This window comes from Bemisia tabaci, chromosome 9, assembly GCF_918797505.1.
Source record: "Bemisia tabaci chromosome 9, PGI_BMITA_v3".
Taxonomy (NCBI): Eukaryota; Metazoa; Arthropoda; class Insecta; order Hemiptera; family Aleyrodidae; genus Bemisia; species Bemisia tabaci.
The window spans coordinates 21,611,303-21,635,916 of NC_092801.1; the positions used below are offsets into that span (position 1 = coordinate 21,611,303).

Sequence of the window (24,614 nt, forward strand, 5' to 3'; positions counted from 1 at the left end):
TAAAAAACATTAATTTACTTTTCATTCCAGTAGAGTTTGGATTTTTTGGAAAAAATTATGATTGTTGAGAAATAAGTAATTATGTGGAGAAAAATCAACTTGATAACACCATTAATTTTTCAATCTGAGTGTCATCTTTTTTGTAGAGTTCTGTCTTAACCTATGAGTTATTGATGAAGTAAATGTTTTTTTTCCAAGGATTAAAACTTTCACGTAAATTTCGTCAATTTGCGAGTTTACTGCATCACCAATGCAGCGTCCTATTTTGCGAGGCATTATGATATAATTGATAAATTTTAATCATGATGCAGATTTTCAATTTTTCTGTTACATACAGTTCATGTAAACACATCTTTTCCTTTAAAATTGGCTTTCCTCGTTCAAAACCTCTATCCAGAACAAAAACGCAACTTCCTTTAAAGGTCACCTTAAAAACATCCATTTCTGCAATTGTTTTCATTTTATCACCAACAGCGACCCTCCCAGCTTATGGCACCTCAGGCCCAAAAATAAAAATTATCAATCTACTGGTGGAAACAGCGATCATGGGCTTCAACAAGTTTCTCTTCTTCTGCTGGCTATGATTTTTTCACTGGGGTTGAAATCTTTCAGGGTTGCCAAGATTTCTTCATCTTCAAATTCCCTGACTTTCCCTGTCATTTGAATAAAACTTCCACTTTCGTTTTTTTCCTTTAAATTACACTCACTTCTGCTAAGCACTAACCCATGAAATTCCCTGACTTCTTAGGGGAATTCACTGACTTTTTCGGGTTGTTGCAAATTCCCTGACGTTCCTGGTTTTCCAGACTGCCTGCAATCCAGCAGATGTTACTTCAAGAGACAGACTGATCAAGATTGAAGGGGACAAACTTCTCTGTCAAAATATATCTGACTTACAGTATATAACAGGATACTGTTGAGGGAAGGAGGTTCAGAATGGCTGATATTTGCTTCTGCATCAAACCAGCGTAAACATAAATGAGGTTTGCATTGAGCATTGGAGTATCCTTAAACGTTTGCCCCACACAGATAATAGAACTCCTCTACTTTCAAAAACCTTGAGATTTGCTTCTGATAAGTTCAACGAGAAATCATCACGAGCCTGAGCTGAACTATATCAGCTGCCTTGAAGCTTAGTGTCATGTCAGAATGAAAGAGTAAGATGCTACCAATCACTCACCAATGAAGACGGAGTGTATGAAGGAATGCTGAGAGACCTTCCATCATGACTAAAATGGCAACAGTGAACACAGCCCAGAGGGCAAACATTATAAACAATACTAGAGCACCTACGTGGCTCTCTCTTTGGAGTCCAATCTTCAGAACCATGCCCCATAAAACGTCCGACAGTTCTGCAAAAGGAATCAAAAAGAAAGATGTTAAACTGTGAAGAGCATTGTAAAAGAAGTGAGCATTTGCTTTGCGTTCAATGTCAAATGCAGAAAACCAAAACTATTGTTTTTACCCGAACAGAGTGGCTAAGTAGGTTGAAAAATGTAGATCTTACAAAATTTTCGAGGCATCGGGATAGGGTTTGTATCTACCTTGCCCAGTTGCACAAACAGAATTTTCAACTTATGATGTTGAATTTCTGCTTAAAGCTAAGGAGAGCCCTTCAATGAGAACATATAATATTGGACAATCAAGCCTATAGGTTGGGTAGCTAGAGTGTTCCAATTTGTCCTCAAGTTGTCAGGTGTGGCCTTTCTGTTGGTTTTCTTGATAAATGTGTTTAATTGTTTACTTAAACAAGAATGGACTGTTATTGGCAATTTTGCGACATTGTAATAAAGGCTCTAGGGTAAAAAATTGATTAAATTTTAATTCTAACTTCCTTTTTACTTTACCTTGGTGCAACTACGATTTTCTAAAAAAAACTCTTTTACAGACTTGTCACCCCCGAACGATTGAACAACATTGATGGGCCAGTAGACAAGGTATACATTTGAGCATTTTCAACCCAGTATTTAACCAAACTTTCACATGAAAAACGATTCTTGCAACGGAAATAACTGAAATCAACTCCTGACTAAGATATTTAACGTTACATGACACTTAAATTCAAAACTGCCGCTCATGAAAAAACAAAAGTTAATATGAATCAAATCACGCACTAAACATCTTAGTAACAGTCTCTGCAGTATAAAAATTTGGCAACCTGAATCTCGGTGCTTCACCTCAGCTGTTGCACGTTCTTAACACTTTGAACAACAAAAAGTGCAGAGGGAGCACCGATCAATTAAGAAACCTGCCAAAACCTTTGTAGTGCAAGATTTGATTTAAGTGGACCACTGTTCTTCTTGTGAACAGGGAATTCCAAATTTTCTTCACCAATGTAAAATAAAAACATTGATATCTTAGTTATGAGTTATTTAAGTAATTTTTATTGCGCACATTATGTGATATATGAAATTCTGGTAAGGACATGTATCAGAATGCTTGCTTACATTCGTACCTTGTCTATTCTGCTGTGCTAAGGAAAAACGCTGTATGAACCTTCAGGCGTTGCCAAGTTTCCTTTAATAAAACGCGAATTTCCTGGTAAACTTATAACTATTTCCTTCCCAATTTTTCTAGATAATATTGTTCGCAATTTCACCGAAGATTTCGAAAATTCAAAGGAAAAATATTCATAACTTTCCTAAAAAATGATCATTTTGTCGAAGTAAATTTGGCAACTCTCGAATGTTCATTCGGCGTTCTTCCTTAGCACAGCAACCCCCCCCCCCAAAAAAAAGTAGGAATATAAATACTTACGTGCATGAGCGAGGGAGAGCGCCCAGAGTCGGAGGTAGGACGCAGTGTGCGAGACCGTGCTAAGAACGTACTCTATCGTGTGAATGACCTGGTGAATGAAGATTTCACTCGGTTCTTCATGTTCCTCCACAGGCTGGACATCTTGCTCCGTCTCCGTCTGCGCCATCAGAGTCTCCAGGGTTTCCTGCGTTTCGGCTGTGACCACGTCTGTCTCCACATCCATGTTCCGACTTTCCTGCAATTCTATCCCCTGGTGAGCCTCGCCGTTACTCGAAAACTACACACACAACATACATGCAACATGCAACACTTTGGCTACCCAACAAATAAGCCTGAGTGTCCAACATTGTAGTATGCTTTTATCAGAGGGGTCTCCTTAACTTCAAAAAAAGTTTCTAGTTCGGTTAATGTAATGAATGGGTCAGTTGCGCTGGTCACAGAATCGTGTTCTGATGCTTAAATCTTGTTTAGGTAACAGTAATTAAATCCATCCAAACCGCAACTTACTGCGTTCAATATTAACCGAAATATCGCCCATTGAAAAGTCGGGCTTTTGACGTCATCCACCACGGTAGTGACATCCTTGGTTCCTTCCACCCTGTTTCCATCCAAGTTTCACGTTGAGTAACCAGTTCGTCACTGACTGATGGAAGCAAGGTGGAAGAAACCACGGGTGTCATTACCGTGGTGGATGACGTCAATAACCCGACTTTTCAATGGGCGATATTTCCGTTAATATTGATTGTAGAAAGTTGCAGTTTAGACGGATTTATTATTTTTAGCTTATCTGCAAGAATCAAGCATCAAAAGACGATTCTGTGACCAGCGCAACCAACCCATTAAAGGTGAAGCATAAATTATCAATGATCAATATTTTCTTATTTGAATCTATGGTAAAGAATCTATTATTAAGATGTTCTTTGCAAACACCATCATAATCAAGCCTTTTCCATGGGTTCAAACAGTAGGTCAAACAATCCATAGCATGACGTACCACAGAACTATAAGCTCTCTGACTTTCCAAAATTTCATTTTTTAACAGAGTTAAATCTGAAGATCTACCAAGCAGATCTCCAATATTGTTCTTACAAATGTTGGACACCCAGGACAGCAGAAAGAATCGACTACAGCTTAGAAGAAAAAATTATCTCTCAACAAATGTCTTTAAGAGTTTGACAACCAATTACTTTCAGTTGCATATTACTCTCCTCCGAATTGCTGGGGGACTTACTCTTAAATTTTCAAGCATTTCCACTCCAAAGCTGTAGCCAGCAGACGAAAAGATAAATGCTGAGTGCCGCTACGAAAAGTCTAAGAAGAAGAGTTCTTGCCATTTTAAGGCTTCCCATGATAAGAAGAGTACTCGCAGTCTATGATATCCTCATTAAGCAAAGAAGAGTTTGAAAATCAACTTATTCTTTCTAAAAGATGTATTTAAATTAATATATGTGATGAAATCTTTGAAAAAAGTGTTGCAAGATTGTCACAAAAAATAAGAGGGAAGCAAGATGACCTTGGAGTCACTGGTTTTAACACCGATTAAGTAATTAAGATAGAATACTGTTCACATGATGCTACCGATGTTTGTAAAATTACTTAATTGCCTCTATCAAACCGATTTCAACTACAAATACCGAATTAAGCAAACATTTGGAATACTCGATTACTTCTCGTCAGATTCTTGACTTACTTCAGTATGCAATCCTGTTCTTGAATTTGACTCGGACAGATTATGATTTGCTTAAGCCGTCTTTGAGAACTTTGGGTATTCCTGAGTACTATTCTCAGTAAGACCAAAGTTTTTTAACCATTTTTAAATACATATGAGCCGCTTTTACAGAGCTCTCTGAAGCTCTGCGACGCCTAGCTGCAACATAGCCCTACCTTCCCAAAGCCCCTCAGGAGCTTTGACCATTTTTTTGAGTGTTTTACGGCAAGATCAATTTTACCTCTGGAAAATGAAGATTTAACAAAAGAAAAAAAATCCAGGTTAGCTTCCATTGAGAAAGAAATTTTAAGAGAATTATTCAATCAATCACTCTTGGATCTGATCAGTTGTTTTTAATTTTCGATCGTGCAGGTTTAAACTACACCTTGTCCTCTGCAGTTTTGACGGATTTTGGGAGATCCATACATTTGACACTACCTACCTCTTCATTTCATAATAGGCAAATCATGAACTACTAATTGTAAAATACTTCTCTTTCATATGGCTGGTTGTTACAATCTTTGCACAAATGATTTGTCAATACCGAAAACTTCGATTGAAAAAAGTTTTCAAAAATTTGCTTACTACTGTTTGGTTGTTTTCCTCTAAACTTGGCATGCTTGTGAGGTTACCTGCTTCATATCTTAAGGGTATTCCAATTTTGGAGCAAAATATGAAAAGAGACAAGGTCTCCACATTTCTGAGAGGAGTTTATACAATATTTCAACGAGCTTTGACGAGGATGAACAAACTACACAGAAAGCATTGGTGTTGGATCACCATTTTCAAGCTATAAGCATTCTGAAAATATATAGAAGAGACATATTCAAAGCCGACTTGTCTGATCTGAAAGATACGAGAAGTTTTCTTTTACCATTAAATTCCCAAGACGACAAACGGCACAATTAAAGCTACCCAAAAGCTCAAATTAGAACTTCCAAGTTCAATGAAAGCAGACATCTCATAAGCAACTACGGAAGTACAGACTGTCCCATTGTCTCAGCAGTCATGATTCGGCAGATAAGAAATTAATATGTGTCAATAATGCTATTTTTTCCTTCCATTCGTTCTTTTTGACGGTCTACACAAATATTTGTACACCTGATTCAATGATTCCCTAGACACACTTCTCACCAAAAAAAGACACAATGTTCATAAAGGACGGCGCACTGAATGCTAAGAAATGTGGCGCCAACAAAAATCTTATATTATTTAAGAATACATAATTTTTAATTTTTAGAATCTGCTTCGCTGTATTCAACAATTTTAGCAAAAAATACTCTCATGTTCCTTTTTCCTTAAAATTGAAATATTCATTTGAAGATGCCCCACCACTTGAATATTTTAACTGAATTTCCCTCCCGCATGGTAGTATGGTACGTACCATATTGGCTCATTGCAGTATCCATGACTGTCCTGGTCAGTCACTGACCGAGACACTATTTACTAGAAAAAAAGCAGGGCAAAACTGGGAAAACAAGAGAACACAGAAGAATGTATATTCGAATAGCACTGTTGAGCATCCAATCGACTTACGTGACGTTTGGTGGGCTTATTGGCAAAATATATAAGGTAGATCGGTTTTCCGAATAGCATGACCGGGATACAGAGGAACGAGAAAAAAACAATAAGTCTCTGAATAAATTCCTGAAAAGAAAAACACAGAAGTTGTCAGAAAATGAAAAAAAAAAAAAATCACACCAGAAATGGGTTACAGCAATGGGTGCAGCAAAATTATCGAGAAACTGAAGCTACTGATATAATGTATGTTCAAAACATTTCCACAAAAAATTTTAAACCAAACTGAAGTTTAATCAGTAATGGGTTTCCATGACGCAGTTTTTCAATTGAAAATAAACAACACTACATACTCCATTTATCAGACACACTCTTTTCCCTGCTTTCCAAGTTAAGTTTAATATGTAGAATTACGCTTGTTGTCTGTTTTTAATTGGAAGATTATGACACATGACAGCGGCCATTTAGAGCTTCCCATGGAAATGTGGAAGTGAAGTGGCTTATCTGTGTCAAATTATGTTTTTGCTAAGGTAGACTGTACAGGCAAGAGGCTCCAAAACTCGCAAATCATCTGCGTAAATCCAGTGTTCAGAACAAATTTCAGACTTTTCCAATGCGCTCATCATGATATTTCAGCTATTTCCAGCAGAAACAACTCTTTCAGCTAAAGTTTGAAATAAACCTATTGAGGATTTTGGAAAATTTTGCAGCAAGCTAAACTGAGTAAACAAAAAAGAGTGCAATAATTGTAGATACCTGATTATCATACATATATTCGTCACAGCCTGGAAATGGTTCGTTGTTTTTGAAAAGCATCATATTGATAAACATAATTAGGATAGATGGTGCACATCGGGGGCTGGTCTTTAGCGCTGAAACATAATTTGATAGAAAATAATGACTAAAAATCAATTTTTTCATAGGAGCTGAAGTTGATTGCTGTAAAATTATCAGAAATTTGCCTCCCCCGTAAAATTTTAGGAGCCACTTCGGCTGGAAAACTCAATTTTTGAGAGTCATCTACAATTTTCTAGGAGCCAAATTAATACTTTGGATACACTGTGCTGTTGGGTACGCGTCTCTGTCCCACTCTCGAATCTTTTTTTTCTCAGGCTGTGCATTCATTGCATTGAGAGCTCTACCGATTTGTTCTTCAACAAGTTGCTTCATCATAGACTGATTTAGTAGCTAAATCATAGTTCAATAGTAAAAAAAACTCATAACCATGTTTTTGATTCATGTCCTTTCCGTCATGGTGGTTAAAAATGCGCCCAAATGTTTCTTACAATAAAAATTTCTCTAGTTTAATGAGTCTTTAATTGATTTGTAACCTGTCAATGGCTAAATTGTAATGAATTAACACACTTGACAGACGAAGAATTTGTACATGAGGCTATGTTAGGTTATATTATTTGTTTTGGTTTGAACCGAGAGTACAATATTATATCAACTGACTTAAGTCACTAAATCAGTCTATTGCGAGTTTGGCAGTGGGCATCATAATGGCCTAGCCTCCCCAATATTTAAGCACCAAAGCCTGATTTTTAAGCATAATTGGCACATAGCACTCAAGGAGGCCAGAATACTGAAAATTATTAGTATTCAGTTTCTTTCCACTTTATTAAATACGTACGAAAGAGGAAAATCTTGAGATTATTTATCACCTTTAATGCTTAATGACTTTTGGAGTAGTACTTTGACATCAACTTCCAGATGACCGGCTGAAGTCATCATTGTTTTAGGATCAAACAAAACACCACAAAAAACCAATATAATGACTTTTAAAGTTCATTCTCACAAATAAATCAATGTTGTGAGCAACCCATATTATACATACAGCTGTCTTACAGATGATATCCAAACTGACAAGAGAAAAGGAAGATTGAGTGGAACATGTTTAAAAATTCCCCGAAATGGGGATGGGAGGGTCAGCTATCCCACACTCAATTTTTTCCTTTTTTTCTCGAGCCTATGCTAACAAACTCAGTGTTACCATTCTGCGTAGTTGAGTGACTCCGCGTAATGGCTGCATAATGCGTAATAACTGCGTAATTTGAAGAAATCTGCACAAATGCGAAATCATAAGTAATTGAAGTTTTTTTTTAATAATTTCAGTTTATTATTGCCGTTTTTAGGTTAGGTACACTTTGCCTGGCCTTGCCAGTGGTATATGGTCATAGTTGGTATGGAAGATAGTTTTTAACCTAGAAGTAATGTTACAAACTTTGCTTCTAGATTCTTACCTTACACAGGAAACAAAAATATTTCGGAATTTTAAAATAAGCATAAAATTGTGCATAATTTGACTTAAATTGCATAATTGCAGCGTAATTCAACAATTTTTCTGCGTAATGGCATGCACAATTGGGAAATTTTTCGGTGTAATGTTGCGTAATTTGCCGTCGGGGTTGCATATGCAGAACGGTAATACTGTACAAACTTATTGATTGGATAAAAAAGGAAAACAGGAATTTAATCTGAACTTACGGTTCTGAGGACCATATAGAGTCCACTTCATGAACATGAGCATGACCATGTAAAAAAATAGAAGGATAAGAAGGATTAACTGAGGTAGGAACTCCAAAATAATACTCATTTTCCTTTTGAAGTGGCTGAAATCAAACAGAAAAAAAAGACACTTAAGAACATGTGGCCAATTACATCTGATAGACTAGGGCTCTTTGTCAAAAATGAAAATACTAGTTTTACTACACAAATGCGATAATGAATACGTTCTCCAGTTTTCTCTGCAAAGATTCTTTTGAAAAACAATTTGCCCACCCGCGAATTCCGACATTAATCCCTATGCATGATGTGATTCGACGGCGAAAGTCGGCAATCACATAACTCGTTTGCAGAGTCTGAAAATTTCCGCCTCTATGTTATTTTTTTGAAGGAGAACAAATTAACATAATTACTTGAAGTTCATGCAGAATTGTCTTTGCACAGAAAAGAGAAATCACAGCAGTTTTAAAGAATTGATGTTGAGTGGTTTTCCGTTTAAAAAGTAAAGTATGACAGGAAGTCTGCGACGTCGCAAACCGAATTATGTGATTGCAGACTTACACCGTCTAATTGTGATATTCCACTGAAAAAGGCAAATTTTTAAGGAGAGCAATTTTTACCAACTTGATTTTTAAAAAAAAGGAGGGGGGATTTGAATTTTCCATGGAAACCAAACCGTTTCCTAGTATTTCTAGGAATATAATATGATCGGTCACAGCAGCAATGGAGTTTCATGAAGAGAGCACTAATTTTTTCCACTGTCATTTCTACTTTTCTCGCCTCTTTTTTTGTCCTTGTGGGACCAGTCACTGCTGGCTCATATGGGCTAGTAAGGCAGTCAACGTGTTCAACAGACTGAGAGCTATACCTAATTGCTGATAATATACTATCTGGACATCTATTAAAGAACTAATAAAAGAAGATTTCCGGAGGACTTACATATGGTTGATAACACTCAGCATGACACCAAATATCATATGCACCACCCCAAATATGATTGATAACTTCATTTTGAATGAATTGAAGAAAACTATTTTATTGCTAGAAATCTGTAACAGAAAATTTTAAATGTATAAAGCAGAGGAAATCTGAAGACCGGACGAAATTGCGATGGATATGCCGTGACAAACATACGTGCAACCCAATAAAAAATGAACTACAGTTCACTTAGGGGCAATTAAAGTTACAAAAATTCTTGTATGTATCTCCAATTTCATCGCCTTTCTTACTCGAAAGCTCATTAGATTTGGGCATATAATGGTGCCTCATACTTTCAGTTTATAAATTTTCAAAAAATCGTTCAGAAATTTGCCTCCAAAAAAAACTCCAAAACTTCATATTTAATTATTTATATGTATTTTTAAAATATTTGAAACTGAAAAATTGCAAAATTGACAAATGCAGCTTAAAATTAGAAAACTTAACTGACTTCATGAATTAAATGAAGAACTGATGCGTTTGAAGACCACTTGCCCTCTTTTTCAGGAAGGATTCGTCGTTTGCAATCTAAGTTGTCCCCGAAACGCGTTGATTTTTCATTTAATTCATAATATCTGTTTGGCTTCTTTAAGTCATATTTTACACTTTTCACAGCTTTGCTTTCAATTTAATACTTCGGATATTTTTGGTTCTTGTTTACCTTCACAAATTATTTACACTTGAAAACATATTATAAAAATGAATTTTGTTCACTGAATGGGTTATTTACATTCATTTTTTTACAAGGATATCAAGACATATATGAATTTGTTTTAAGTCATTCACTTAAGATATAAAGTGAGTTCAGCTTCCCAAATTGAATTTCCCCCATTTTGAACTTTTTTCACTCAAAATACGGAGATAATTGATTTTGAAGTGACCAAAATCTGGACTCAATTCAAACAATATTTTTAGCGGTCTGTAGCGACGGTCCGCATTCTCTGGTAGGCTGAAGCCCGGCCAGAAACATGGCCTAGTTACATCATACAACAGTTGGCCTATGATTGGTCAAATTTTAATTGGCTTCTCCTCCCTTTAGAGGTGCTTTTTTAAACTTTATGATGAGCTTTTTGGTTTCTCCAAGAAATTTTACATGGATTCAAGTTTTTAGATATGTTGCAGAAATGTTATGACACTGGCCCATTCTAGGCTATGAGTAAGTCTGCAGCAAAGTAAAAGATGAGTTTTATTGTAAAGGATGAAACAAATAAAAGGGTGTTTAACTTACTTGCCAAACAGGGTCGACTCCTATAGGATAAGGATATTGTTTGTATTGATAAACAGGATCTAAAGTGATGTCAGAGTTACTGAGAATAGTGGATTCATTGTAATTGCTAAACCAGCTTGAGCCAAATGCATTGACTGCTTTCGAGAAGAAATCGTTGTAAATGATTCCTGTGTATATAGAGAACAGCCCCATCAGGAATATGATGTAGCGACCACCAAAAAATATGTTCCAAATCTGTTGCAAAACAAATATCACAATCAACAAATTTCACACAATGACAATTAGATTTGCTCCTATTTTCTGGGAGCTTCCTGATTAAAAACAAGAAAGTTTGTGAAGATTTCAATCGGCTCTGGAAAACTTCCAAAGCCGACTACAGGTTCAGCTCACCCAGATGACTTTCACTTCCAGAGATAATGGGCGAATTTCGGCGAATAAATTCGGTTCTCTTTTGAGCCAAATTTCGCAGTACTGCCAACTAAAAGAGAAATAATACTTGCTAGATATCAAGAACTAAACTCTGTGGTTTGATGAATTGCGCCCAACGTCTGCATCCATCCATTTTTCCATCCACCATGGGAGGTGAGTCAAGAGTTTTGGATGTAGTAGTCATTGCTTCATGCAACATGAAAACCAAATGTTATTGTTTCATTGCTGCCCGGAGGGAATTTTATATTGTTGTGACAGAGGTTGGCAGTAAGTCAAAAACTTAACTGGATCTACTCACAGAAGTTTGCCAATGAGAAAAAAAAAATCTGTGACTTTTACTGAAAAGCTGATATGAAATATTTCTTAGCATAACTTTCAGGATTGGATATGAGGGAGGACTTGTTTAAAGACAATATAAATGTACAATACATTGCACTCAGGATTATCAGAACATTAATTATAAAACACGATTATTAGCCTGATCCATTCCTGCGAAAACTGGAGCAAAAAATAATATACCTACTTAATTTTTTATGCTAAACTGCAGGGTGACTAAAAACTTTCCATCATGAACATGTGAGTTAAGAAATCATGTTACGGAGAAAAATGTAATCAAGTTTCCAGGATCATGAGTGATATGATCGTTGTCATTTACATCATTGTTGAGCGTTTCACTTTGAGCTGCTCTATAGATATATATCTGACTTTCAGAATGATCGTAATGGTGAATATTTTACCTCATTATTTGATTTCTTCTTGAGAAACATCTGTTCAAAATAAATCATGATTCCTCCAAATATGGCTAGGATGGCTCCATGACCCGCATCACCAAACATGACAGCAAATAAAAATGGGAATGTGATAATTGTATACAGTGCTAGACAAAAAGACAAAAAGAGAAAAACCATTATTTGGTTAAATGATAGTTGCAGAGTGACATGGACAAAAAGTGGCCTTTTATCAAGGTGAGAAAAAGACCTCACTTATTTTAATAAAAATTCCTATTATTTTCCGATTAACAATCTGCCAAAATGAATAGCGAAGAAAGCAATTATTGCCACTACTGTCCAAATTTTTATTCTGACCATTGTAAAATGCAAAAAATTTAAAGGAATCAAGCAACAAAGCAACAAATCAAAGCACATCTGCACCCTCTGAAGGATAACCCTGCACAGTGCTAAAACTTGCACTTGGATTTCTCAGGGTTACTTTTGATGAGTATTTCAAGAGGTAAATAAAATTTATTACTATTCGGTACAAATAATGGCATCACTAAACTTAGGCTTACTTTAGTTTCCCCCTATTATTATTATCAGTTCAGTTTATTATGTTGCTGACACTATTAAGTAACCTCTCAGAACAATTGACGACTTAATGCAGGATAAAAGCTGTGAAAAAAAATGTAAATCCCTTAGGAGACGCTTCAGAGAAGACCATACCTCTTTTTTCAACCGGTAACAAAAACAACATAAGAGCTGCACTCATTTTTGTTTCTGGTTGAAAAAGGAGGTGTAATCCCTACTGAAACATTCCACGGGCTTTCTCTTTTGTTTTGCAATCTTTATCCTATTTTAAGTTATTTCATCGTGCATTTTGGCTGATTAAGTGTTTTCTCAGACTAAAACTTGATGGAGCCTTTCTGAGTTTATAAACAGTCTTTAGAGAGAAGGACATACCAGGATTAACTTCACGATAACAAGCAATACCGTATGAATCAATTAGATTCTGAAAGCCCTCGGTAAATTTATTCGTGCGGTGAAATGTTGGAGGATTTTCGTTCATCTCAATTACATTTAGAAATGATGGAATTGAACTGCCTACAGCTTTCTGAAACAAAATAACATGCTCAAATTCAATAAAAGAAAAATAACGAGAACATTTCTCATTTTAGAACTTGAAGGGAGAATACTGATCTTCTTGATATGAGAGATCTGACAACAATCAGTACTTTGCTTGAGTCTTCTCTGTGTCTTGTCTTCTCAATCGAGCTCCATTTGGCAAAATAAGATTCCGAATTTGAAAAAGAGGAAATGGCTCTGTTTTAAAAGTTTGCTTCTTTTTTTTAATAATAATAATCTCTGATTTTAAAAGCAATAAAATCTTGTGCAATCACCTCATGATATATAGCTAATACACATTTAGATTCTATTCATTTAAATTTCATCGACATTTTTGTTCATGATTACAAAAAAAAAAAAAGAGGAAAAAATTGATATGACAAAAAAAATGACCTGTTAAAAATTTATTTGAAAGATCTATACATCAAATGTGCTAACTTTTTTCAAGAAAAAGTCAAATCTTTTGCCAATTATCTATTTAATCGATATTTGACGCTGTCCTGGGATGTCAGTGCTTAGATGATTTGACTTGCACGGTTGTTCAACTATTATCTGCATACATAGTTACCCCGTTGCCATCGTTACCCCAGGACAATTGTGAATAGACCAGTTAACTTGCAAGGTCAATAGACAATTGTTTTGGTCATGTTTGTCTGACTGCCTGATAGATAACTTTATGGATGTTGTACTACCGATCATTAAAGGGTATTCAGTTGCCCTCTTGGTTACTTTATGCCACTAAGCACAACAGGCAAAAAAATACTAGTATGCAAATGGGTTACAGAAAATTAAGGCAGCACACATCGGTTCAACAGAAATTGATAGGGCTGGGATGAGAGATTTTGATACTTACACTACCATCTAAAAGAGTTTTGCGAATGAAGGTTAAATCGTTGACAGGCACCCAACACTCTCCAATGAGGCATTTTTTGGTTACGTCCATGTTGAATAAGTTTAAAGTGTGATAGATTGCTTTCATCTTCCGGACTTGCACTGTCCAGCCGTGAAGCTTTTCTGCTACACTGCGTAACACAGTTTGCTTGTGATCTCGTGTTTGATTTAATACCTACAATTGAAGAGTAGGAATAAGGATTAAATGCATCTAACATTTCAGTATATTGAAAAGTGAAGTGGTCATTGGATATCTTGGCCACATATGTGCTGACAAGCGAATTCTTCACGGCACTAGGCATTAGTTCTGATAAAGTGTATTATTTGTCAGCACTTGCATGATGAATAAGACATACATTCCATACTCTTTGAGCAGTCGTTATTTCTTCAGTTATGATCATATGGTTACATTATGCCCAAGGGCTTTCATTAACTTTTACTTTCATCAAAACTTAAAATCCATAATTACACACTTCTAGTTAAAGGCAGAATTTTGTCTCTGGTGAACTACAAACTTTTAAGCATTTGCTTATCCAATGAAATGGACTTATTGTATGATTTTCGGTTGGAAAAAAAATGCTTTGCACGGTTTAAACATTTTTTCAAAATATAAAAAAATATACATAAAAAAGAGGAAGAATATTTTGGCTTCGGATGGCTAACTCTTGGACGTAAAATTTCAGTTAAAGAGAAATTGAAATAACTGGATAGCACAATTTGAGATACCAAATAGATAAAAATAAGCACTCTAAGAAATAGAATTATAACTTTTTATAAAACTTTTAGGTGAAGAAGGAAGGTGGCAGATCCTCCAAAATTATGTACAAATTAAGAAATAAAAGCACTAAGTTTGAGTTTTTTCAAGTTCAGCGATCCTTATTTCGTTTAATTGGAAACATTCCTTATTTTTAGCCTTATTTAGTGATTATATTGACCAAAAACTACTTACTAAATTAAGATCAGCTAATCTTGTTTTTATGCCCTTTAGCAGTTCTTGTCTTTGTGTGTGCGAGCTAGGACATTGGTAGAATGATGCATGGAATCCTGAACAAACTTTTTTGACTCGATGTTTCAACTGCTCTCCTTGGAAGAAAGCTACAAAAACAGTCTTGTAAATTTCGTTCCCCTGCAAAGATAAACAATCACCATGGAAAATTTCACATCTTGTCTACCATGAATGAAAGAGGAATCCCCCCCCCCCCCCAAATAATTGATATTTTGAAGAATACACTGATTTAGCGGCTACATCATTCTTGCAATATTCAACACTAGGGGGCTCTGCCCCCAGCGGGCCGATTATTGAAACTATTTCAGCCCAACAGGACAAGACATAGCCCTATCTTAACCATGTAATATATCGCAATTCGATGTCTTATAGGGCTGCTTTAAACTTTCAATAATCAGCCCGCTGGCCGCTACGTGGCTCAACCCCCTGGAGCACTGCGCCCTGCGGCCAGCGTTTTTGTCGAAGTCGCTCCTTGACGGTAAAAGAGCAAATAATTTTAACTGAATGACAAAACTATGTTTCAAAAAAAATTTCCCGCCAAACAATATTCTTGATGACTTTCTTCCTACTCCGAATTTTGATTGAATTTTGATTCCTTCTTTGGAAGTCGACCTTGACAGGGCCACATATAGCTGTCCATGACTAAAAAATAAAGGTCTCTCAAAGTAAAGACCCACTCTATTAACATTCTGACCTTTGAACCCCCCTTTCTCACTCCTGCCTATCGACCGTCTTACTCCCCTTCCTTACTCCGTCCATCGAGCATCTTAAAAATGATTTTAATAGATTGGAGAGGATATTGATTTGCGATAAATTGGATGATTGATTGGCAATTGTTCAATACAAAATGATAGAACGTAACCTCATTTTCAAATTCTGAGTGAGTTAATTGAACTAATTCAATTGTTTCACTGACGAGCCATAAATGAATGAATGCCTCATTACATACATACATAAGAGCTGCTTTCGCAGCAGTCTCTGGCACTCTGCAACACCCAACTGCCACAGTGCCATGTCATCCCATAACCTGTCAGGGAGTTGGTACTCCCTCGTTTCATTTGAAATCCCCTGTTGCTATCCTTATTGGGCGACCCCTTTGTCTGATTTGGGTAATTTCCTCTCAGTTTTGCCTCTAAGATTCTTAACTTAAAGACAGATTAGAGAAACAGCTAAGGTCCTAAAAGCTAGGGTCTTTCGAACTTACCGTAGCAGGGTCTTCCAATGGCTCCTCTAATTCTGCTTGTCTCAGGAATACGTTGCCACGACTGATTCGCCACAACATTCTCTCAAACGCCGGCACTCTTTCCCGCGGCACAACTCCAGCGACAAACCTACCATCAGACAAAAAAATCTTCCATTACTCACAGAGTACATGCGGAAAAAACTTATTGTCCCTCTCAGATGATTAGAGAGAATTTGCTACGATAACTTTCAGATGCATGTTCCAGTTTGGATTCAGGAAGGGAATAAATACTGCTAGGCCTAAAGTTTTGGCATTCTTGCAAAAATAGAGAGAAGTTGGACTTTTCTAGGACACGCTTCAGGGGCAGCATCCATCCGTGAATGGTGTATGCTGAAAACTGAGTGCTGTTTGGGCATTGGCAGCATATCGACGGAGTGAGTCCGCAATCACATATCTCGTTTACGGTGTCTGAAAATCTCCGCCTCTATGTTATGCTTTTAAAGGAGAACAAATTGACATCATTCCTTGAAGTTTATGCAAAATTTTCTTTGCACGGAGAAAAAAAATCAAGATAGTTTGAAAGTATTGCTGTTGAGTAGTTTTTCGTTTAAAAAATAAAATATGACAGGAAGTCAGCGACGTCGCAAACCAAGTTATGTGATTGCCGACTTACATCGCCGATATGGTTGAAGCTTGCCTAAGAAAACTTAGAATAACAAATGCAGAAATAATGGTTTGCTTCAACTTTTCTACAGTCAATTTTGCTCTTGAGAATTTGTCAATCATGAGACTATGCTTTTCGCAAGCATGAAACAATGAAAATGTCTCCGAAAAGTTTTTTTTGTTTAAAATGAAATTCGCAAAAAAAGTTGTTGCAAAAAATGTTCTAGAGAAACATCTAAGTTTGAAGAGACCAGAACGAAATTAACACTAAAATTAAGACATTTAAAGTGAAGTAGAGGATACCAAGATGCGACAATACATAAAAAAAGAAGAAAAAAACATGAAACATAATTGGTGAACAAAATTCGAACTTATGTATGATGCCAAAATTCTTCAAATAATTTAAATAATAAAGATAAAAAAACTCTTGGAACAAAAGCAACTCATAGTGCTCTTGGCATTGATAGAATACAAATTTCAATGTTTTTACTGAAGAGGAACCTAACTGTCTAGGCCCTAAAAAGTTAAGGAAGGATAGATTAAGGTTGAAAACTTTTATAGGGCATGTGTCTGAAAAAATTGATAACCTTGTTAGGAAATACATTTAAGCTGACCATGCTGTCATCTGAAATTTGTGTGGTAGCTTTTTCAGTGTCAATAGAGATTGACTTGTTTAAAAAAATTGCAACGTTGCACGAAAGGAAAGTATCTGAAGGAGGGATTAAAAACTCATGACTAGTTTTGCTTTTTGATGTGAGCGAGTGTAGTCTTAAATTACTGCATCCTCCTTCAAAACTTCCAGTGTACATAAACTTGTTTCATTTAAATGTGCATAAAATACCTATAACACATGTTAAATCTCTTTTTCCAGACAAATTTAATTGTGAGTGTGAGTTTAACATGACAGACAGAGGATGGAAGCAGCATGTCTTCTCCAAGAGAGAGTAAATCAATAAAAAAGGTATTGACCTCCAGATTTAAAAAAAGAGGTACAGTTAAAAGAGGATCCTTACCCTAATCTACCGCGAGAGGACTGCTGCTGGCTTTCATCGCTGATGAGTGCTTTCGTGAGCGAGTCGTTGTTGCCTGAGCCACTGGCGCCCTCTTGCTGTTTTAAACAGAAACTCTGAGAAACAACACGAGAGAAGAGTGCAAACTACAATGCCAAACAAAACTACAAGCAGCTAAAACCATAAAATCAAAAGTCAAACAAGCAAAAATCGGTGTGAACAAAAACACTTTCGCTGTGTAACATAATACTGAAGGTGAAACTACTGCATTTGAGCCATCGTAAGAACTAAGAAATACAGTTTTTGTCAAAAGAAAAACTTATTCAGGCATGCAAGGGACTTTTGCAGAGGGATTTTTCAACGCATCAGAATGTGATTTCTTTATTGAAAGATTTTTTGTCACCTAGTCATTCTAAAAAAATTAATTAAAATGAACTGTTTCCATTAATTCAATTAAATGAAGAGGAGAATGTTCAACAATTTAAAACTCTAGAACATGCAGTAATGCTATAATAAACAGCAACAGAGTTTTCAGAGCATTATACTTTCTTTCAAGTTTTACGAAAAATGGAATTGACGATTCAAAATATTTTAACCCACTAAAGTTCTCCGTTACCAAATTTTAGTAATGAGCCACTCTGCAGGGTAAAAAAGTACGTATAATAGCCCATGATTTCTCATTGAAGTTTCCCGCAGAGCATGTTAAAAACATCAAGAACTTTCAAGATTAACTCATAACGTTCAAGGATTACAGTATAAAGTCAACTCAAACTTCCCGCTTACGGAAGCCATGATCAACATGGGCATAATTAGGCACTGAAATCAATTTATACAATAGGATAATAACTAAAACTTGGTTTCACTTGCATAGCTTTCCTCTGTTAATACAAGGTATCTTTAATTTAGTCAACACAAAAATTTAGTATCCTGGAAAATTCTTCCATTTTAAAATACCAATACCAAAGTTAGCTTTAAGCTCGATTGACACTTAGATTTGGACGTATTTCTGCCGAACGGAACTATGTGTATGAAGACATGAGCCCTGAGACCTATAAGAATATATGCATAACACGGCTCACGTCATAATGCACAAAGTTCCGTTTGGCAGAAATTAGTCCATTTAACTCGAGTAGACTCTGGTTTTTCAGTGAGCAGGGAAAGTTAATTAAAGCGGACAAAAACCGTCTTATTCCAACTTATTAGGTACATTTGGAAAGCTTTAATGGTTTCATTGTATTCTGCGTAAAATTTCGATGAAGAAACATTATGCGGCGGTTCTCAATTTTGTACTCCGTCTAGTGGTCCATTGAGGGAAAAAAAGAAGAGACGAGAGAATGGACAGAGACAGGGTGTCTACTAGTAATAAAAAACCAAAATTGGGGACTTTTGGAGACTTTGAGAGACTTTTAGAGGTGTAAATCAAGAAAATTTGGGACTTTTCCCCCGAAACAGTAAGAAAAATGGAGCTAGTTAGAGCGTTAAAAGGCGTATTATATACGCCTCATTTTACAAGTCATGTTGAACCGATGAAAACACAAAAAACCAAGCAACACTTCAGTCATTTCTATTCCTGGTTATACCGGGCCACCGCGGCTGGCGAGAAACATTGAAAATGCCAGTGTTTAGGACGATTTTTGTCATTTTTTGGGGACCTGAACAAGAAAATTGGGCACTTTTGGGGACGTCCTTCCAAAATCGGCGATAATCGGGGACATTGGGGACTTTTGGGGACTGGTAGACACCCTAGGAGAGTAAGGAAAAAAAAAACTTTGGAGGCTTATTGATGTTGCGAAACCCGACGAAGTTCAGCATTTTTCGATGAATAGGTACGGAATGTCATTTTCAGAGGGCACCTTGAAGCAAAGATCACCATTCAAATACGGCAGCTAAAGATTTGCAGCAAGACCTGTAGCGACTAATAGTGAGTGCATTGCTCAAAAAAGTATGCAGGAATCCCTTTAAACTATTGTTATCTTTTTCCGATCCTTTTCAAATGAATTTAGGAAAAAAGGCCATGCATTACTCTTATCAACAGCTTTAAATAGCTCTATAAAATATTCTAATTTTACCCTTATCATGTCAGTCTTTGGACCCAGAAAGAAAAATGCACGCTATAGGTATGTAGCAAAATCAAGAAAAAAAAAAAAAAAATACGAGAGGGCTTGTTCATGGTTTTTTGTTCGTTTTCAGTTGAAATACACCAATGCTACTGGTTATAGCTATAGTTAAAATTTCATATAATATGGATCACCACTGCTATAGTTTTCACGATCAAAGTTTCTTTTCAATAAGTGATAAAAGCTCCAACTCCCAGTATGAAAGAAATTGAACAAACCCTTCGTAACTGTGTAGTAAGGAAAAACTCTCAAAAGTGACGGTTGAAAAAAAAAAAACAAGATCATCAATTCTTTACTTACATCCAGAATATCCAAGTCAAGCTCAAAAAAGACAAAACTTTATAAAATTATTCTGCTATGATTTAATTTGTACATCTTAGTCATTTTTCTCTTCAAAGGGCATTTCAAGGGCCTGATGCAATTTGCAACCAAGACATACTCACATTTCTCCTAACTTTCCTCATTGAAGTCTTAGCACATGGTGTATTTTTCCCCCTTCATTCACCTAGGGTTGTTCAAACGAATCCTTGTCGATAAGTTATCACTGTATAATGTTTAATAATACCAATAAACCCCAAAAATCTTGCTGTTGCTCGATTCTATCGATTCAATCAGAACTGTTTCAGCTCTTAGTTAGAGTATTCTATCTTTTGGACTGCATGGTCGGTAAAACTGGTATACATGGCAATAGCTCATTTTCGCCAGCTCCAAAAACATTTGATTGCCATCCACTTCTTTTCGCCGGTTTTTTAAGCTATTATTTTTGGGAAATTACTCGATCAGATTTGAAGCAAAAATGAAGGAGGGAGGAACATACACACATCATATTATTTACATCAACTGCCTTCTTGGGGAATGCCGTAGTGCTACACAAAACGATAGAAGATAAAACTGTGAATGATTGAAGTAGGCCAGGACAGAAAAAAAAGCAAATTTTGGAGCTGAAATTTTCTTTGTTAAGTTATTGAATAAGCATAAGCTGCCTCAGGTCAAACTTCGAATTCCTCTTTCACCTGCACAGAACTTTTAATCAGACTATCTTACTAACTTTACCATTTACATTTTCAGTTATACTATTACTGCACGCTCCTGAATATGAACAAAGCTTTTTGGCTATGAAAATATTTGATGAATTATGTAGTGAATTACCTTTTTCCTTGTTTCTTAGTTACCTACTAGATGGATATTAGAGCACAATATCTCCAGTGAAACAAGGCATAAACTGGGAAATATAATTAACGATTTATCTACAGGGTAACATGTTTTCTTAAATTTCAAAATTTCCTGACATAATTTCCAAACAGAACGGGCATATAAATGCTTTTCACAAGTCACATCTGATTTAAAACTTGAGCTGTAGAAATAGAGCGCTTAAAACTGTAAAACTGGGACTATTTAAAAGTTTAAAAAGGATATGAAAATCCAAGGTTCAATTGTTAAACTTTGGGTCGAATGTTTCCCTTGTTTTGTGTTTATGTTTATGTCAATGTCATGCATGATGCTCAACGTCTCACTTGTATATTTTCCAAATAAACTTATACTTTCACTCACTCCCAGTATCTCAGAGTATTACCTATCTTCCTCCCTTTCACCTATTGGTATTAATTACTAACTTTTCCCTGAGAAGTTACATGAAATTCCATGACTTTCTTAGATTTTTGCTGACTTTCCTAGAAAGTATTACAGAGGTGTCACGAAAATTAGAAAATGAAAATCCCTGACATTTCCCTAATTTTCCTGACACATTTGAGTAAAATTTCCTGACAATTACAGATATGGAAGATGTTTAGGAAGACATAATTCAAAATATTATTCGCGTCAAATTTTTTGTTCCAGACGTCAAATCCATTCTGGAAAGGAAATAAAGGTGAATTGAAAAATTTTCCCTGATACTTTCATCATTTTCCCTAATATTTCTAGGTATTCCCTGACTGAGGCATTCCTATATTACCTCTTCTAATCTTTTTTTTTGTGAGTTCAAGGGAAGATACTTTCTGCACTTTTCTGCCTATAGATTCAATTTTTTCTTGCACGGAAAAACAACCTCTCTCCAACTTTTAGGAGCATTGACGAAGTTTTGGAATTCACGACTGGACAGCTCATCGGAGCGCCATCAAAACAGTTAAAGATTCAACACTGCAAGAGAGGTGCAACAAGGAACACCAAAACGAGCCAAGCTCCAGAACATTCAGCGATTGGTGAGAGAGAAAATTAATGTGCAACAAAGACAGGAGGTGGATGGGAATCAATACATACCTCTTGAAAAAATGCGTGCGCTTTTTCCAACACATACTTCAGTTCTGTCAATTCTAGATAATTTGATTTTAAATTTACAGCGTTGTGACTGAGTTCAAGGATTTCACTTTCCGTCCTCTCTAAATGTGACTGAAAATAAGAAAAAAATATCGTTAAAACTAATTTTGTGAGCAGCGAATATATTAAAGATAGCATGCATGACAATGTTAGGTCATGGTTTTCAATAGATGCGGTCCAAATCTTACACTAAGAAAAACATGCCCTTCTTCACTAAAAAAATTAAATTTTGACATGGGAGTGATGATATTACATTTATGAAGATTGATCGTTCCTGAATCTGATGACACCCCAGGCTAACTTAATTTGTCCCCCCCCCCCCTTCAAAATCACGATTTATTGTTCTTCAACTTTGACATACTACCGAAGAGCCAATTTTCAGAATCATTGTGGGGTTCTTTGCACTAAAGATTACAGAATGAACCCACCTAAGCTTTTTGTCATCTCATTTTATCAAAACCTCAACTGAGTGGCTCTCTCTTGACCTCATCACATTTCATTAGTGGACAGCCAAAGGCAGGGACGTCTTTTCGGCTGAGTCTTGGAAAGATTTGTTCAGAATGACAAGTTTTCTTGAATCATAAAATTCCCTGATTTTTCCTTGACTTTTCAGGGGGTTTGAGCATATAAGTTCCTGCCTTTCCCATGACTTTTCGGTGTTATTTATGACATAATTACTAACGAAAATATGCTTTTCACAAAACATTTTTATCATGAAGTTAGTGTCTTATGACTGAAAATAAGTAAACATTTCAGCCTAAAGAAAGAATTCCATGGTCACACAGGATACTTCTCTAGGTTTTCAGGGTTGGGCAAGATTTCCAGACTTTTCCAGGATTTCAATAAACTGTAAAAAAAAAACCTGTCAGTTGTATGTTCATTCTCCCGACGCTGAGGAGGCAAAGTTTAGTAGGAGGGGGGGGGGGGGGGAGCGGCATGGAAAAGTCTTCAGAATTTCCTTAAAATTCATCAAAATTTGCAAAAATTGCGAAGAGGAAGAGCATTGCCCCCCTCTCTCCAAATAACGTCCCTTTCACTGAAAAAAAAAGCTATGGGCTATAAAGACATACCGTTCGTTCCGGGCTCAGAGGCCGAAAGTTCGGGGTGCTGGAGCCGTAGCTTCGGTTTCTCCGGGTGCTATGCCCGGAGCTTTCGAGCTCAGAGGCCAAAAAAAAAACCTCCGGCCTTGGAAGCCGTATCTACGGGCTTAATATACATGCCGTTCGCGTTTCGGGCTCAGAGGCCGAAAGTTCCGGGCATAACACCTGGAGCAACCGAAGCTACGGTTCCAGCACCCCTAACGTTCGGCCTCTGAGCCCGAAACGCAAACGGCATGTATATTAAGCCCGTAGAGGGCGCCCAATGAAAGGTTGGAGGGAAGGGATTGAAGCGGAAATGTTAAGGTGCTCAATCCCCCAAGATTTGTGGTTTGAAGAGAGCAGTGGAGGTTAGGAGTCGTAGAGCGCGAGGAAGTGTTATATATATATATATATATATATATATATATAGTAGTATTATCGCGTATATATATATATATTATATATATTTATATGCTTTTTTTTGTTTTTCCATATTGGCTAGTGGAAAAATAACCCCCGGATGATAGGGGATGAGCGATGGAGTGGAAGTTGATTTACCTCGAGTTGAGTGATCTCGCGGGCGTTGGGGGCGGGCGGGCAGACGTTGGACTCGGGCACGAAGATGCGATCCTTGCTGACCTCGACCTCGATGTACCGCAGCTTCCGCTCCATCTCGTCGCAGCGCCGCACCTCGCTCACGAACTTCCGCTGGAAGGAGTTCACGCCCGCGTTCAGCTGAAACAACAAGCAATCAGCGCACTCTGTAGTCCAGTCACCGCAAACTCACTCCGAATACCTCCTCGATAGCTGTTGAGCTTTAAAAGAAACAATGCGCCCGAATATTTTAACTGATTTTAACGAATATCCATTTGTTCAGTGTTCACTAGAGAGCCTATACTGTTGTGATAGCGAAAAGAGCAGAAAGTGTCAAATTTTCGAAATCGAGTTTCCTACGAAATTCGTCTGATATTTTTTAGATGACATCACTGAATTAGCTAAAACAGCAAAATTCATCTTAAGGTGATTCGATGGACGCCATATTTTGTGTCAGAGCGGCATGCGATATATCGCATCAATGGGTTCCATTTTTTTAGCTACTCGTAATTTTTCTCCAATTTTGAGATCGCAATTCTGTTGTCACGAGACTAAAGCACTAACTGACTAAGCAATACAACTCTCTATTGATAACAATTTTAATTAAAGAACTAACATGTTTTTCAACGTGCATTAAATGGTTGTTTTCAATTCGCCTTCAGCTGCGTCGGCAACAATTGTTGTTGCGAATATGTTGTACGTACCGATTTCAGCTCATTACCTACATACTCGACCCTCTGAAGGCATTTCATGTGCGAAAGCAATGCGCCAGCTGCATATGAAGCAATTGTTGTTAC

At 36.6% G+C, this 24,614-nt stretch overlaps 1 protein-coding gene across 5 annotated transcripts in view; it reads right to left on the reverse strand.

Annotated features, from left to right (window-relative positions):
- Vha100-2 (V-type ATPase subunit a family protein Vha100-2) overlaps window positions 1-24,614 on the reverse strand; it is a 111,405-nt gene that overhangs the window by 3,544 nt on the left and 83,247 nt on the right. For 2 of the 5 annotated variants that reach the window (XM_019047960.2, XM_019047959.2), the window contains exons 4-19: window positions 23,782-23,958; window positions 22,088-22,216; window positions 20,132-20,152; window positions 17,718-17,812; window positions 16,063-16,189; window positions 14,802-14,978; window positions 13,815-14,027; window positions 12,800-12,950; window positions 11,861-12,000; window positions 10,695-10,928; window positions 9,428-9,537; window positions 8,471-8,595; window positions 6,740-6,855; window positions 6,002-6,112; window positions 2,758-3,034; window positions 1,181-1,352 (exon numbers count right to left, since the gene is read on the reverse strand). In XM_019047960.2, the coding sequence (XP_018903505.2) occupies window positions 1,181-1,352; window positions 2,758-3,034; window positions 6,002-6,112; window positions 6,740-6,855; window positions 8,471-8,595; window positions 9,428-9,537; window positions 10,695-10,928; window positions 11,861-12,000; window positions 12,800-12,950; window positions 13,815-14,027; window positions 14,802-14,978; window positions 16,063-16,189; window positions 17,718-17,812; window positions 20,132-20,152; window positions 22,088-22,216; window positions 23,782-23,958 (2,375 nt within the window). Of the gene's footprint in view, window positions 1-1,180; window positions 1,353-2,757; window positions 3,035-6,001; window positions 6,113-6,739; window positions 6,856-8,470; window positions 8,596-9,427; window positions 9,538-10,694; window positions 10,929-11,860; window positions 12,001-12,799; window positions 12,951-13,814; window positions 14,028-14,801; window positions 14,979-16,062; window positions 16,190-17,717; window positions 17,831-20,131; window positions 20,153-22,087; window positions 22,217-23,781; window positions 23,959-24,614 lie in introns of all 5 variants that reach the window. The other 3 variants (XM_019047965.2, XM_019047964.2, XM_019047962.2) reach the window with 3 other exon arrangements.